Raw genomic sequence first — 15,237 nt, forward strand, 5'->3', positions numbered from 1 at the left:
GGGAGAGACCACTGCATATTATTTTGGTTATTCAATCAAATATACATGATAAATGCCAGCTCTGTGCCAGATGCTAGGTCAGGTCCTTTGGGGTCACAGAGATGGATGAGACCTGTCCTATGGAACTCTCCTTTAATGGGGCAGAGGTGACTGGGAGTGGCAGTCCACTTATTAAAGGTGGTGCCTGATGGGACCTAAGAGCGGTCCAGTGGGGTCACGGCTGCACATCGATTGTTTGCTCGGTGAACCTCCACTGAGCCCCCACCACATGCACAGCACTGGCCCGGGCGACGGGAAGCCTCTGAGGAGAGTGGGCTCCCGACAGCCATCAGGTATGAGAGGAGTGCGATGCAGTACCCGCTCTGTTCTCAGGGTGCTCCCTGACTCGATGGTGCGAACGCGCGGACGGATCTGCCATACTCTTTCCCTGTGAGATCGCAGTCCGGTGGTGGAGACAGATATGCCAACGGATTGCTCAATAATAATATGGCAGGCGATATGGGAAACGTAAACTCTTACCACTCTGTGACCTCAGGGGAGGCACCGAGCCTTGCTGAGACTCAGTTTTTTCATCAGGAAAGTGGACGGATTAACAGGGTTCTCGTGAGGATTAACTCATGCAATGTGCACACAAGAAGAACTCTGTGAACTAGCTGCTATTATCATTATTTTAAAGCTCTGTCTGTATAGGAAGATTCATCTAGTGGCCTTGCTTATTGAAGCTGAATGCTGCTGCTCTGCGCTCATGCGATGATCGCTCCGTGCCACTTCCTGGTAACCACCTGCTGTATTCCAGGGCCCAGGCAGGGAAACTGAGGCCTCCTGGGTCTGCTCTGGCTGTGAGACTTCTCCCAGATGTGACGCCGAAGTGCATGCCACCTTGTCGTTTCCACTGGTCAGCTAGAGGCGGGGCCCCGGAGATGCCAGGGTCTGTCTGGGCACCTTAGAAAGGAACAGGGGCAGGTCCTGGAGTCAGGCAGCCCTGGCCAGAGTAGACAGCGAGCTAATTCCAGTTCTGTCTGGTTCCACAGAAACTCCACCCTTATGGCTCTCTCCAGCAGGAGATGGGGCCTGCCAACTCAACCAATGCTACCCAGGATAGAAGCTTTACCTCATCAGGACAGACTCTGATTGGCTGAGCAAACCCAAGGGCAGGACTCTGCTTCTGGCAACTTAACCCTTTCTTGGGCATCCCCTACCACACAGTAACCTCACCTCAACTGGACCCAAAACGGAGGACCAAGATGGTGGGCCTCGGGTCATCTGAAGGGAGTGGCCCCACAGGTGTGTGTGGACTGGCATCAGAAGGACCACAGTGGTATGAGAGGCCCTGTGGGTACATGTACACTGGCATCAGAAGGTCCCAAAAGGAGAAGACTCAAACCTTTTCCCTACAAGGAAGAAGGAGAAGAAATAGCATCTGGGCTTCCTGCGGTTCCAGTGCCTGCCGTGGGGGCAACAGGAGAGAGGTTGGCAGAGGTCAGCCCTGATGGAGAACAATCTCATCGTCCTCCACTGCCAGAAGATATCTCCACTCATTCACTTATTTTGCATCTGTACTCATTCATTCATTTCTTAATTCAGCGGATATTTTGGGGACATCTACTTTATGCCAAGCTCTGGGCTAGGAGCTGAGGGTTCTGTGGAGAATGAGGTGGACATAGTCTCTGCTTCTGTCAAGATTTCAGTCCTGGTAGGGGAGCGAGCATTAAATAGATCAACACCAACACATACACACATGCACACACGTGATTACAAACTGATCATCTACGAAGAAAAAGATTCCTTTAAGAGAAAATATTATTTAGGTTGCTGTGTGTGTGGGGTTGTTTGTGGGGGGCAGTGAATATATCATAACTTTTAGGTTGAGACCTACAGGCCAGAAAGGGGTTAGCCAGTCAGACTTTGGAAAGAGTGTTCCAGCAAATGGAAAAGCCTGTGGAGAGGAGAGATGGGAAGGAGGTTGGTGTGCTGGGGCCAACAGAGGCCAGGCCAGTGTGGCTAGAGCTGAGTGAAGAGGCAGACCAGATGAGTGAGGGCCAGATCGTGTAGGGCCATGGTGGTTAATGTTTTACGGATTTCATTCTAGATACAGTGGGAAGCCGCTGAAGGCTTTGAGAAAGGGAGTCAGTCTCAGGGACATTTCTAGAAGATCAGAGGGCCCAAGGAGGCATCCAAGTGGGTAGGAAGAGATGAGTTAGGGGGTCCCTTCAGTCTTCCAGGGGCTTGGTGGCCTATCCTAGGTAGGATCTAGGACCCTTCTGAGGGGCAATGGTTGCCTGTCCTAGGTAGTGGTTGGGGAGGTAGGTATGTGAATTTCCAGACCCTTGGATATGGTGGAGGCTCTGGGATAAGAAGAGAGAATTCCCTGCCCCCCACCTCCCCTTGTTCTCCTCTACTGTGTCTTGCTCTCTCAGTGACCTACTAGGACCTACTAAGGGACAGTGATTAGAGCCCTGCCGGCTCACTGCCTGGAGCCCAGGGTTGGACAGCTCTCATACCATTCTCTAACTGTCAAGACCTAGAGGGAGGGAAGCCCAAGGTCACGGGTCTGAGTGACATAGCTCGTACACAAAAGGTGTGTGTAGGACCATAGTCACTTGCATAGAAAAAGGGGGTCAAAGAGGCTAGAGAGATGGCTCAGACCAGAGAAGCCCCTGGACCTTGGGTGGTCTCTGCATTGTGTCCTAGAAGACCATCTCAGTGTCTTTAGAGAGGGCTCTTATGCCTGGTGAGGTTGCTCAGCTGCTGTGGCCACTTGAACTCCAAGAAGCATGGCCCAGAAGAGACTATGTCCATCACCTTCCATTTAGGCAAGATCAGACATCCCCTGAACAGGGGATGGGATGTATCTGCCAGCGACCAGGCTGATGCCCCCACCCCGCAGGGGAATAGGCTGGGGCTGCACTGGGGCAACTGATATACAGCATCTGTCAGCCAGGACTCAGCCCGCAGGGTTAATTCTGAGAGGCGGAGCGGCTGCGTCTGCACAGACAGCAAGCTGCACTTTGATTTCATTTGATTCCCTTATAAAATGACATTAAGGGGAATGTGAGGCCCAGGAGAATCGCCTGTCTGGGAAGGCAGCGACCTTGACTCTCCCAGACCTGGTGACCTACCTCTATCCACCAGACAGGTGCAGAGGACAGGAACTCTGGCCATTCTCTGAAATGGAGAACGAGAACATAACACCAAGCCCTTGGGGACAGGGCTTTCCTCCCATCCGGTCCTGACAAGCTGCTGACTTGGGGTCCTAGGCCTAGCCACTTCCAGGGGGAGCAGACGTCAGCTCCGGGAGGGCCTGGGCCAGTCTTCCCGGTGACTGTGGTGAGCCCCAGCGCCACTGCTGCTCTGCCTCTCAAATCGATAAGACAATTCATTTGGCTTCATGGGCTGGAGAAGATGAAACATGACCGGGTGGCCACTGCTCTTCGGCATCCGGGTCCGTCCCAGCCATCCAGGATGATGAACATGCTATCGAAAGTGCATCTGAGAGTCATAATCACGGGAAGCATGGCTGGGCCCCGCCCTCCACATAAATCATGCTGAGAAGCCTACACAATGGCCTCTTTCCTGATGGTCCAATTGTCTTCGTTTGGTGTCTGGGGTTTGGGAGCCGGGAGGATGGGAGCACAACCATTTATTGTTGAAAAGGCCATCTGTGAGATTTGAATACAAAGTGATCCCTTAAGTTTCCTTCACACCCTCTGGTCCCGTTTTTGTGTTTGCTTATGTCTCAGGCACTGGGTCTTTTGAAACTCTGTCTCTCCTGTAAACAGCCATGCCCAGTCTCTGCTGGCCTGGCCTTTTGACCCTTTGGGAGCTGGAACCTATTGGAAATCATGATGACATTTATTTATGGACGTCTTGTAAAAAAAATTCTTTCTTTAAAATATTTTTCATAAATTTTGCCACCAAAGCCCTCATTTCTTACACATGGCACCTAGTGAAGGCAGAGGGAATTTGTGGGAGGGTTCCGTACAGGGACAGCAGGGGCTTCTGAGATAGCGACTGGGGTCCCCAGGCATTATCTCCCCAGGCCACCAGCAGCCTCGCTGTATAGATGAAAGGGACCAAGACTCGGAGAAGTTAAATGATATATCCAAGATCACACAGCTAGTAAGAGGCTGAGCTAGTCTTCAAACCAAAGCCTTTCAGCCCTAACCCATTGCTGTTCCCAGATGCAAAGTTCTACTTTTTAGGGATAGAAGTAGAGAAATCAATCATCTCCTTCTGGAAGAGGCAGGAGGGTGATAGCCTTCATGTAGAAGCCATGGCCCTTTAAGCTCTGGAGGAGATGCTTTAGGACGAATGAATGAGACGTCTCCTCCATATCGCAGAGAACAAGCTTCCAAAGTTTGTGTGTCTGAGGGGTGGCCCAGAAAAGATCAGGAGCTTCATGCCAGATTTGATATGAAAAGCGGGGTGGAGCTCCTTAAGACGGGATCACAGGGGCACCGGCACGGTCGGCTGATGCCCCTTCCCCTTTTGAATCTGGTGTTTAAGAGGATCAGCAGACACAGTATTGGGTACCCAGCAGTGAAGGAACTGTGGCCAAAGGCAGAAAGGGACAGCTTCAGGTTCAGGACCTGGTATGGTTGAACATGAGTCTTGGAAGCAGGCCTTTGACTCAAGCCTCGCTGAGGGTGGGAAGAGTCCGCTCTGGGTTGTGGGCCCAGATTTTGCTAATTGACTGGTTCCAAGTCTCAACCAAAAGTACCTGGGAATCAATTGGACTGGATTTCAGATATCCCCTCAGAAAGCACAGTCTTTTCCCTGAAAAGCTCAACCGTTTTCCCATCTCTCCAGCTTTCCTCTCTCTGCTGCTTGAGGCCCATTTGGCTACGGACAGACCACCTGCTTCACTGTCTTGCTTTTTGCCTTGGCTATGGCGCTATTCTTGTTTTCGCTCTTAATGAAGACAGCATGACCTTACCTTCCATTCTCTCTTGACCTTATCTTCCCTTAAGCCTTTCTCTGAGCAGAGCCACCATCCTGCAATTGTTTCCTTATCCTTGGTTTAAGGGTAGAATAATAACACTAGGTGATTCGGGGAGCAGTTATACGGTGATCTATGTTGTCCCTCTAATCCTCACTACGGCCTCATGAGGTTCATCGTCCCCGTTACACATCTACTCTCGTTACACCCAACTGGTAGATAAAGACGCCGAGTCTTAGAGAAGTTAAGAAACTTGCCCAAGGACACACAGCTAGGGTGGCCAGATCGGTACATGGCAGCCCAGCTCCAGAGCACCTGCTTTTGATTGTTCTGTGCTACTGCTTCCCGGCAATCACAGACCATCCAAGCTGCGTCCAGACCATTTGGGAAGCTGTCGTCAGAGTAAAGCCTAGGTCTCAGCGTGGACCTCAAGTCTCTTCCTGGGTGCACTGTACTCCTGCTTTGTGGTTGCAGCCCAGCCACGCTGCATTATTTCCCCTTCTAACTCCTGGTGTACATTCACATTTAGGCTGTTTCTTCCACCCAAGGTTGCCTGCCCTGCTCTGCTCTCCCTGTCGGACACAATCCTCAGCCTTTAAGGTTTGGCCACTCTCCTGAGACACCTTTCTCAGGCGTGCATCAGAAGTCATGGCTTCCTTCTCTGTGCTCCCATGGTATCTTGTTCCTCCTTAGCACAGTGTGTTAAGCAGATATGTCTCATCTGCAAGACTGAGCTCCTTGGGAGCCAGTGGAGGTCATAATCTTATTTATTTCTTCTTCTGTGACTGCCCCATCCTTAGTACATGCTCAGTAGATGTTGTAGAGTTGAATTGGGTCATATGATTCAAGCCTCTCATATTCTAGAATTTAAATGAGGAAACTGAGGCTCAAAAAAAAGGAAGTGACCTGGCCACGGTCATGGGACAAGTTAGTGGCCAAGTCAGGGTTAGAAGTCAGGTCTCCTGACTCTCTTGTCTCAAAGCTTTCTCTGTTGTACCTCCAATTTGTGAGACCATAGCCTGGATCCCCACTTAGCTTATTAAGCAATCTGGCCAGCTTCATTTCAGGGTCATAGATACTACCGTATTCCATGCTGACTCCTGGCATGCTTGGAGGCGAAGGAGAACTGACCAGAACTGCTTTCACAGTTTTCTTCCCCCGGTGTGTGGGGCTCTCTTCTCCCTGAGCCCCTTTCCCTCAGAGAAAACTGGAGCAGGATTCTGAAGGTCTTGGTTCGAATCCTGATTTTGCTGGTAACTCACTGTGTGGCTTTGTGCAAATTGCTTTATCTCTCTGATCATCTGTTTTCTTTACTAAGAAAAATGAGGGAGTTGAATGTAGGTGATCTTCAGGAGTCATCTTCAAAGCCTCAGGACTTTAATAGCACATTAAAGGAAGAAAGAAAAGACATTTTGGTCTTCACATTGAAACAAGGGTGTATGCGCATGGATATGTACAAATGCTGTACATGGCTGATATTCATCACGTACTCGTGACACATAGGTATACTTGTGGATTTTATGTGGGAAGGGTCCTCATCACCGGTACCCACATTATAAACACACCCCTGCCTCCTCCCCACCCAGAGATGCCTCCTTCAAGGCTGGCCCCTGGGAAGCCAGTTACAAGGAGCTCTCCAACCCAGAGTCTTCCCCTCTTCCTTTTTCCTTTCTATGCACTGCACTCTTTTGTTTGGACTTCACATATATATGTATGCACGTCTGTTGTTTAACTTTCCCAACTACTGAGTTTATGGCCTAAGCTAACTTTCAAGTGAAATTTGCAGTAATCAATATGCAGTGCCTTTCATTTCTCATGTGGTCAGATTCTCCTTTGGACTCTTCCCCAGAAGTCACCATTGACTTGTTTCGTTGACTTTACTGTGCATCTTCTTTTACTCAAACCCTGCTGCAGGTAAACTTTCTACGACAGTATCTTTGAAATGTCCGTGGTTTTCTGTTATGGTGTTCTGTTGGTCCTTGTGGAAGAACATTAAGGGTTCAGTGGGCTAGCCTAGGAAGCTGACCACCATTTATAACACTGATATCGGGGGAAAATGCATTCTGAGACCCTAATCAACTCTCAGATGGACTTTGGGAACACGACTCGGCACATATCCCAAAGCAGATGAATGTAGCGTTTATTTTATGAACCACTAGAATTTTGATAGAACCATAGACCCTGGGAACATGGAACTGAAAATCATCCCTCCTCTTACACCAAGATCAACTGATTAATAAGCTGATTTATAGAAACCAAGACCAAGTTGGGGCGCCTGGGTGGCTCAGTCTGTTGAGCGTCTGACTTCAGTTCAGGTCATGATCTCACTGTTTGTGGGCTCGAGCCCTGCATTGGGCTCTGTGCTGACCATTCAGAGCCTAGAGCCTGCTTCAGATTCTGTGCTTCCCTCTCTCTGCCCATCCCCCACTCATGCTCTGTTTCTCTCTCTCAAAAATAAACATTAAAAAAGAAAAGAAGAAAAAGAAATCAAGACCAAGAGAGGGGTAAGAACTTGGCCAAGGGCCCAGCAGTTGGTCTAGAGTTCTAAGTAGGATGCAAACCCCTAGCTTCTAGCCCAGTGCTCCTCTTTAATGACTTTTGAAGACTCGGCCAGGTTGATGGCAGGGAGGGGCACAGATTGTCCTAGAGATGCTCCCCTTGTCTCACTCAGCTGTGTTGTCATTAGGAAAAGTAAGTCACCACTTCGGGCTGTAATGGAAATAGTGAGAAAGAAATGGTCCAGCTCATGGTCCAGGGGAAGAGGCTGTCTAGTCAGCTGGCGGGTCTATAAATTCCGGGTGTGTTCTTGCTGCAGTGGAATGAATGGGGCCGCTGTTTTACCTGGAGCTCTGGGCATGGCAGGGCTGGTGGAGATGCTCCCTGTGGTCTGTTCTAAAAATAGTGGTGGGAATGTAGCTGAGGGGAAGAGGAGGGGGCTCCTTTGGGAGCTGGGTGGGGTGCCTCACCCCCTTCCTCTTCCTGCCGGGCCCTATGTGAGGAAGGGCCAGAGATTCAGAGGACTTAGATCTGGGAGGGTCCTGGAGCCGTCAGCCTTCACACCCCGTCCTGTAGGCCTAGAGAGGGGACAGGACTGGCCAGAATCGTCGAGCCCAGGGAGAAGGTCCCAGCCGGCAGACTCTTTTCCTCCTGCTGCTTTAGCAGGGCAGCTGCAGGCCTTGTGAGGTTTTCTCTTACTGCCTCTGGGCGTGCACAGGGCCTGGGAACTCCTGGGGCCGGATGTGGTTGGGCTTCCTGAAAGTCGCCCAGCAGGCGAGGAGTACCGGCTAGTCTGCCCCAAGCCCTGACCTCTGCCAGCTGGCCTTCCCTTTGCTGGTGTCCCCACCCTTGCTAACTTGTTCTTCTGTCGCCCCCTGGACTGTCTGCAGGGATGGTGGACAAGGGCCTATAGGACAGAGGGCCTACCAGCTCAGGACCTTTCTCTGCCATTCCTCAGGAGCAAGCAGACCTAGCCGAGGTAGAGGCAGGGACCTGCATTCCAACCCCAGCACTGCTTCTCATTCGCTGTGCAATTACTGGGGATCAACTCGCATCTGCCAGATGAGATGCTGATGGGATTCTTGTGAGGATTAGAGGGATGGTCCCTGCAAAGTGCCTGGCATGTAGTAGGTACTCAGTAATGGTAGCTGCCATTGCCAGATCAAGTGTGAACACACGCTTGACTTTCTGCAACCTCCTTTCTTGGGGCTTCTTCCGATGGAGGCATGGCAGATGGTTTTTTGTTTTTTTTTGTTGTTGTTGTTGTTATTTTTGTTGTTGTTTTTAAATGCAGTTGACTTTTTTTGTGTTGTTACAAAACTGATTCATGTTTATTATGAAGAAAACATTTAATACAGTCGAACCAGGAGAAGGAAATGAAGTTCACTCTTAATTCCAACACCCAGAGATAATCACTGTTAACATTTTGGGGTGTATCCTGTCAGGCATTTGTTTCTACACACATATATCTACTTTGCAAACTGGGGTTACTGATGCACACAACTTTCTAACTTGTTTTTTTTTTTTTTCCATTTGGCAACGTAGTGTATCCATGTTTCCATGTCAATAAATATTCTTCTACAACATCATCTTTAGTGCCTGGGGAGTATGTTATTGAGTAGGTGAAATATTTTTGTTTAAATAATCTCCAGTCATTCAACATTTAGGTTGTTTCCAATTTTTCATTGGTACAAAAACCTGAGATAAAAATCCTTATAGGTATTTCTTGGTATCCCCAGCATCATCTAGTATGTGCATGTTTGGCCTTCCACGAATGTTTGTTGAATGAATGAATATTTTGTTCGAATAAATTCCAGGTAGCAGAATTTCTAAGCCAAAGGGTATGTATTTATAAAAAAAAGATTCTTGATACTTATTGCCAAAAGACTCCCTGGAATGGTTGTACTGATTTATGATCAGTATCTTATTTTTATTTTTTAAACTTTATTTATTTACTAGGAAGGAAGGGGCAGAGACAGAATCCCACGCAGGCTCCACACTCTGTGCAAAGCCCGATGCAGGGCTCGATCTCAAGACCATGAGACCATGAGTTGAAATCTAGAGTCAGACGCTTAACTGACTGAGCCACCCGGGTGCCCCTATGATCAGTACTTTTTTTTTTTTTTTTTTTTAGTGATCAGTACAATTTATTTTATTTTGAGAGAGAGGGAGAGAGAGAGAGAGAGAGAGAGAGGAAGGGAGGGGCAGAGAGAGGGAGAGAGAGAATCCCAGGCAGGCTCTTTCTGTCAGCAAAGAACTGACGGGGGTGGGCAGTGGTAGGGGCTTGATCCCAGGAACCGTGAGATCCTGACCTGAGCCGAAATCAAGAGTTGGTCACTTAACCGACTGAGCCACCCATGCTCCCTTTTGGTCAGAACTTTACATTGACTGGTGTATCCTGCTTTGCCCAAGACTTTCCCTTTTTAGCACAGAAAGTCCTGCTTGCTGAGAAACCCTTTAGTCCCAAGTAAACTGGGAGTCTGGGTGAGAGAATGCCCATTTCCCCACAGCCTCACCAACAATGCATTGTTACATTTTTAAGGAGGATAATTTCTTTGATTACTGGAGATGTTGAATATTTATTTATATGCCTTTTAGTCATTTATGTTGTCTCTTTTGTGAGTCGCTTGTTCAAGTATTTTTGCACATTTTTTTTAACTGGGCTGTTTATAGTTTATTAGTTGACAACAGCTCTTTATATAATAAGGATTTTTTGTGTTTTGTTTTTTTATTCTTTAAAATAATATTTTAGATGGTTTTGGATTGATAGGTAGTCAGTCATGTCTATAAATTGTTTTCATAGCAGATTTTTGAGATCTTATCCCTATATCTTAGAATTCATTCATTTAAAGTGTATAATTCAATGTTTTTTTTTTTTCTGGTGTATTCACAGACATGTACAACGATCGCCACAATCAATATGAGAATATTTTCCTTATCTCCAAAAGAAATCATACCCTTTAGCTGTCATCCCTCATCTACCCCAGCCCAAGGCAGCTACTAAGACACTTTCTGTGGGCTTGCCTATTGTGGACAGTTCATATAAATGGAATCCTATAATATTTGGTCTTTTGTGACCAGCTTCTTTCATTTAGCATCATGTTGTCAGGGTTCATCCATATTGGAGCAGGTGCTACTGCTTCATTTCTATGACTGAAGCCTATTTCATGGATGGATGGAGCCATGGATATACCACATTTTATTTGTCTGGTCATCCATTGATGAACACTGGAGCTGTTTCTACCTTTTTTGCTATTATGAATAATGCTGCCATAAACGCTTGTGTGCAAGTTTTTGTGTGGACACATGTATTCATTTCTCTTGAATATATATATACCTAGCAGTGGGATCCCTGGATCACATGGCAACTTTAACTTTTTGAGGACTTGTTAGACTGTTTTCCAAAGGGGCTGAATGATTTTGTATCCCCACTGCTAGTGTGCGAGCGAGCGTTCCAATTTCTCTATAGCCTCTCTAGCAACACTTGCTATTTTCCCATTTTAAAAACTATAGCCATCCTGGTGGGTTTGAAGTAGTATCTCACTGTGGTTTTGAATTGCATTTTTCTGATGACTAATATATCTATAAATTTTTTAAAATATTTTTTTTTGGTGGGGGGGGGGGCACCTGGGTGGCTCAGTTGGTTAAGCATCTGACTTTGGCTCAGGTCATGATTTCGTGGTTCGTGAGTTCGAGCCCTGCATCGGGCTCTGTGCTGATGCCTCAGAGCCTGGAGCCTGCTTCAGATTCTGTGTCTCCCTCTCTCTCTGGCCCTTCCCCTCTCAAGCTCTGTCTCTTTCTCTCTCTCTCTCTCTCTCTCTCTCTCTCAAAAATAAATAAACATTAAAAAATTAAAAAATATATATATATACATTTGCCTTTGATGTTGTGGTCTTCACCACAGGATTATATAATCTTCACTCTTTCCCCCCTTGAACGGTATGGTTTTATTTTTCAAGTTTTACCTCCCTCCTCATTTCCTCATTAATGTGTCTATTCCTATAGCAGGTTGAGACTTAATTACTATAGCTTCATGATAAGTGTCACTTGTGTTACAAGACTGCCCTCCCATTATTCTGCAGAATTTCCTCTGAAATTCTACACCCTGACTCTAGTCTGCCAGGGGTTTTACCCTTACCTTTTCCATAAATGTATTTCAATATCAGCCATGACACCAGATCTGGAATAGTTTGTCCTCACCTCCGACTGCCCATAGTGAATGTGTTAGATAGCACATACTTCTCTTTGCTTTCCTCTGTGCCTCCTAGGGATTGTTGAAATCGTCTGGAACTTTACTTTCTGTTACTCTCTTTTTTTTTTTTTTTCTGATTTTTACCATTTTGAAACATCAGTCCTGTTATTAAGAGTCATTTATTTAGGGGCACCTGGGTGGCTCAGTCAGTTAAGCGTCTGACCTTGGCTCAGGTCATCATCTCAAGGCTTGTGAGTTCGAGCCCCACATCGGGCTCTGTGCTGACAGCTCGGAGCCTGGAGCCTGCTTTGGAGTCTATGTCTCCCTCTCTCTCTGCCCCTTCCCCACTCGCATTTTGTCTCTCTCTCTCAAAAATAAATAAACATAAAAAAAGAGTCATTTATTTAAATTGCACTTAACTCCTCAATTATGTTATCAGCAGTTAAGTGTATACATGTTTCTGGTTTCGCTCCTCCCCCATTTCTCAGGTACCCACCATCTCGTTGACTCCTTGATTCTGATTCTTTTTTTTTTTTTTTTTTTTCTAGAGGGCTCTCCCAAGTAATTTTTCCAGAAGGGGTCTGTGGGTGGCATTCTTTCTTAGTCTTTGTAAGTCTGAAAATATTTGCCTTCACATTTGAGTCATCCCTTTCCTAAGTAGAGAGAATCCGACTAGAGTCCTTCTTCTCCAGAAACCTGAGAGTGATGCTCTGTCATCCTAGCCTTTAGTGTTGTAAGAAGCGCAAGCACTCAGCTGATTCTCTAAGATTTCTTCATGGAAACTAGCAGGATTTCTCTTTCCAATCTTGGGAATTTAGAAATGTCACCAGATTTTTTCTAGCTGTTTGCTGTCTATTGGTAGTTTTTCCTGGAAGGCTTTCAGCTGGTATTAGTTCAGGCAAACAGGTGAATGGTGGTGGCATTCTCCATACCAGGAGCGGTCGAGAGGGAACAGTTTGGGTGACAGGATCGTGCATCCCGACTGCAGGTGTGGGTACTGTGATGGAGGCCTAGTTCGTGGGTTCTCGTGGAAACAAGAACGTTTAGAGCAAGGCTTCTTCAACCACCTGTGGGGACGAGCCTCATACTTTTATAAAACTCACACCACATGTGAGTCTTCATGCCGGTTTGATTAACACCTGGACCAGCCTTGTAGCCTATTCAGTAGGCCCAGTCCACTGGTCTTGCGTTTGGGTATCATGGCCGTGTGAAATTGCTACAGAAGTTTCCAAACGCTCGATTTTGCTGCTTACCGAATTGCAAACCAGTAACAAGAAGTTGCACATCAGTCCCATTCTGTGGACCACACTCTGAGTAGCACTGACCTAGTCAAACCCCAGTGCTCATTTTGGGAACAGGGAAGCTGAGGCCCAGAGAGGGCATTGGCCTTGCCCTGGAGCTCAGAGAAGACAGCAGCAAAGTCAGCATTTCAGTCTGGTATTTCCTCTGCCGACCCTCTTTTGCAGTGGCCTGGGCCTAAGCCCAGCAGTCCAAGCAGCGAGCAGACTCAGGAGGCACTGTGTCTAGCAGCCAAGGTCACGGGGCTGGCCTCCACATATCTGAGTTGGTGGCTCTGTGCTGAAGGCTTCCCAGGAATTTGGTAGTCCGGACCCGGCCTGACCCTGGAGCTCACACAGCGCAGTGGGTTAGGGATCGCTCCCCAAAGCCTGAAGTCTCCCACCAGCATGAGGCTGGTTGGACTGCAGTCAGGAAGGGAGATGGCCTAGGCCCTCAGCCACCTGTGTCCCTGCAGCTGCCTAAGGTCAGGCTGACACTGCTGAGGTGACAGAGATGTGTGCCCAGGTTGGAGGCAGAAGCCAGCCAGGGACAGTCTCGGGGACGGCTCTGCGGGTGGACATTTGGTCTCCTGGCTTTTACTGCGTGCGGGTTTCTCCTTGTGGTTGGGGCATCTAGCTCCTGTGAGCAGATTGGGAATCGGCCTTGCTGTCTGAAGTTGCTGAGGAAGAGGAGGATGGCAGGAGGAGGAAAGAGCCTGGGGAACGTGACTTGGGAGCAGAGCGCACAGGTTCAGAGCCCAGGCCGTGGGGCCATATGGCCTGTTTTGCCACTGTTTTTGCCATGTCACCTTTCTGTGCCTTAGTTTCCTCATGTGTAAGATGAACCTGTTGCTCAGTAGATGGTAATGACTATCACCTATTAGTCCATGCCAGGCACCATGTCAGGGCTTACTTGTCCATTAGACCCTCTGCAGATATTTTCACATCTAACTTTACTCTTAAAAAATTTTTTTAATGTTTATTTATTTTTGAGACAGAGAGAGAGACAGAGTGTGCACAGGGGATGGGTAGAGAGAGTGGGAGACAGAATCCGAAGCAGGCTCCAGGCTTTGCGCTGTCAGCACAGAGCCCAACGTGGGGCTCGAACCCACGAACTATGAGATGGTGACCTGAGCTGAAGTTGGATGCTTAACCGACTGAGCCACCCAGGCGCCCCCATTTAACTTTACTCTTTACATCGGCCCTCTCAAGGTGAACTCGGTCACTTTCAGAGCGTAGCCACAACAACGACAACACAACAACGACGTTGTTACTTCCTTGTTGTTACACACTTACTGTGTGCGGGCCACTCTGCGTGCACCAGCTCGTTTGGTCCTCCACAGGGCCCAGTGAGGCAGACTGTAATAGCCCCATTTTACAGACGAGGAAACAGAGACTCAGAGACATTAAAATGACTTGCCCAAGATAAGTCACACTCAGATATTTTTTCTGGACTCCAAAGCCTGTGCTCTTTCTAAAACCCACTGACCGAACTCATTCCTTTAGTGAGAGAGCCTGGAGGCACCTGGGATTGGCCACTGAAAGTGGGGGAGCAGAGCTGAGCCCACTGGATACCCCTCTCTAGCCTCATTTTAGAGATGGAAGGCTGAGGCCAGTAAGGGGGAGGGATCTCACCTAGGTTCTGCAGACTATAGGCCAGAAACCCCATGCATTTGAACTTGAGGATGCCTGCTCTGTCCTGTCCCACCTCACCGCTGGCAGTACGGACCCCAAGAACAAGGCTAGTGCCACCAGGAAGAGCCAGGTACATGCATGTAGCAAGTGGTAGGAGAGCGTGCCCCCTGGCATTAGGGTCACAGAGACCAGGACAAGGCAGGACAGTCCCTGCCTGCAGCGTCAGCACCAGCATCAGCGATGTTCATCCTCCAGGTCAGATCTCGGGAGCAGGCTGCTTCCCTGTCTGCCTGCGTCCACCATTCTGAGAACAGGCTCCAGCACATGTAGGGATTCAGTGGTTACTGAAATAACAAATAAATGGGTCTTAGCTGACTCTTCTGTGGGGAGGGCCACTCCAAATGGAATCTGTAGACCTCTAAACTAGGGATGGGCCCTCTCTCTCTGACCCTCCCCCATTCATGCTCTGTCTCTCTCTGTCTGAAAAATAAATAAACGTTAAAAAAAAATTAAAAAAAAAATAAAAATAAAAAAAAGGGCGCCTGGGTGGCTCAGTCGGTTAGGCCTCCTACTTCAGCTCAGGTCATGATCTCGCGGTCCGTGAGTTCAAGCCCTGCGTCGGGCTCTGTGCTGACCACTCAGAGCCTGGAGCCTCTTTTGGATTCTGTGTCTCCCTCTCTCTCTGACCCTCCCCCATT

General features: G+C 48.0%; 1 protein-coding gene across 7 annotated transcripts in view; it reads left to right on the forward strand.

Moving 5' to 3' along the window:
• RGS3 (regulator of G protein signaling 3) overlaps positions 1 to 15,237 on the forward strand; it is a 140,349-nt gene that overhangs the window by 87,943 nt on the left and 37,169 nt on the right. For 2 of the 7 annotated variants that reach the window (XM_049627675.1, XM_049627701.1), the window contains one exon: positions 1,032 to 7,179. The exons of the other annotated variants lie outside the window; for them this stretch is intronic. In XM_049627675.1, coding sequence (XP_049483632.1) covers positions 1,032 to 1,139 — 108 coding nt within the window. In that variant the 3' untranslated portion in view covers positions 1,140 to 7,179. Of the gene's footprint in view, positions 1 to 1,031; positions 7,180 to 15,237 lie in introns of those variants that run through there. 7 annotated transcript variants of the gene reach the window in all.

The sequence above is a fragment of the Panthera uncia genome, chromosome D4, assembly GCF_023721935.1.
Source record: "Panthera uncia isolate 11264 chromosome D4, Puncia_PCG_1.0, whole genome shotgun sequence".
In the NCBI taxonomy this organism is placed as follows: Eukaryota; Metazoa; Chordata; class Mammalia; order Carnivora; family Felidae; genus Panthera; species Panthera uncia.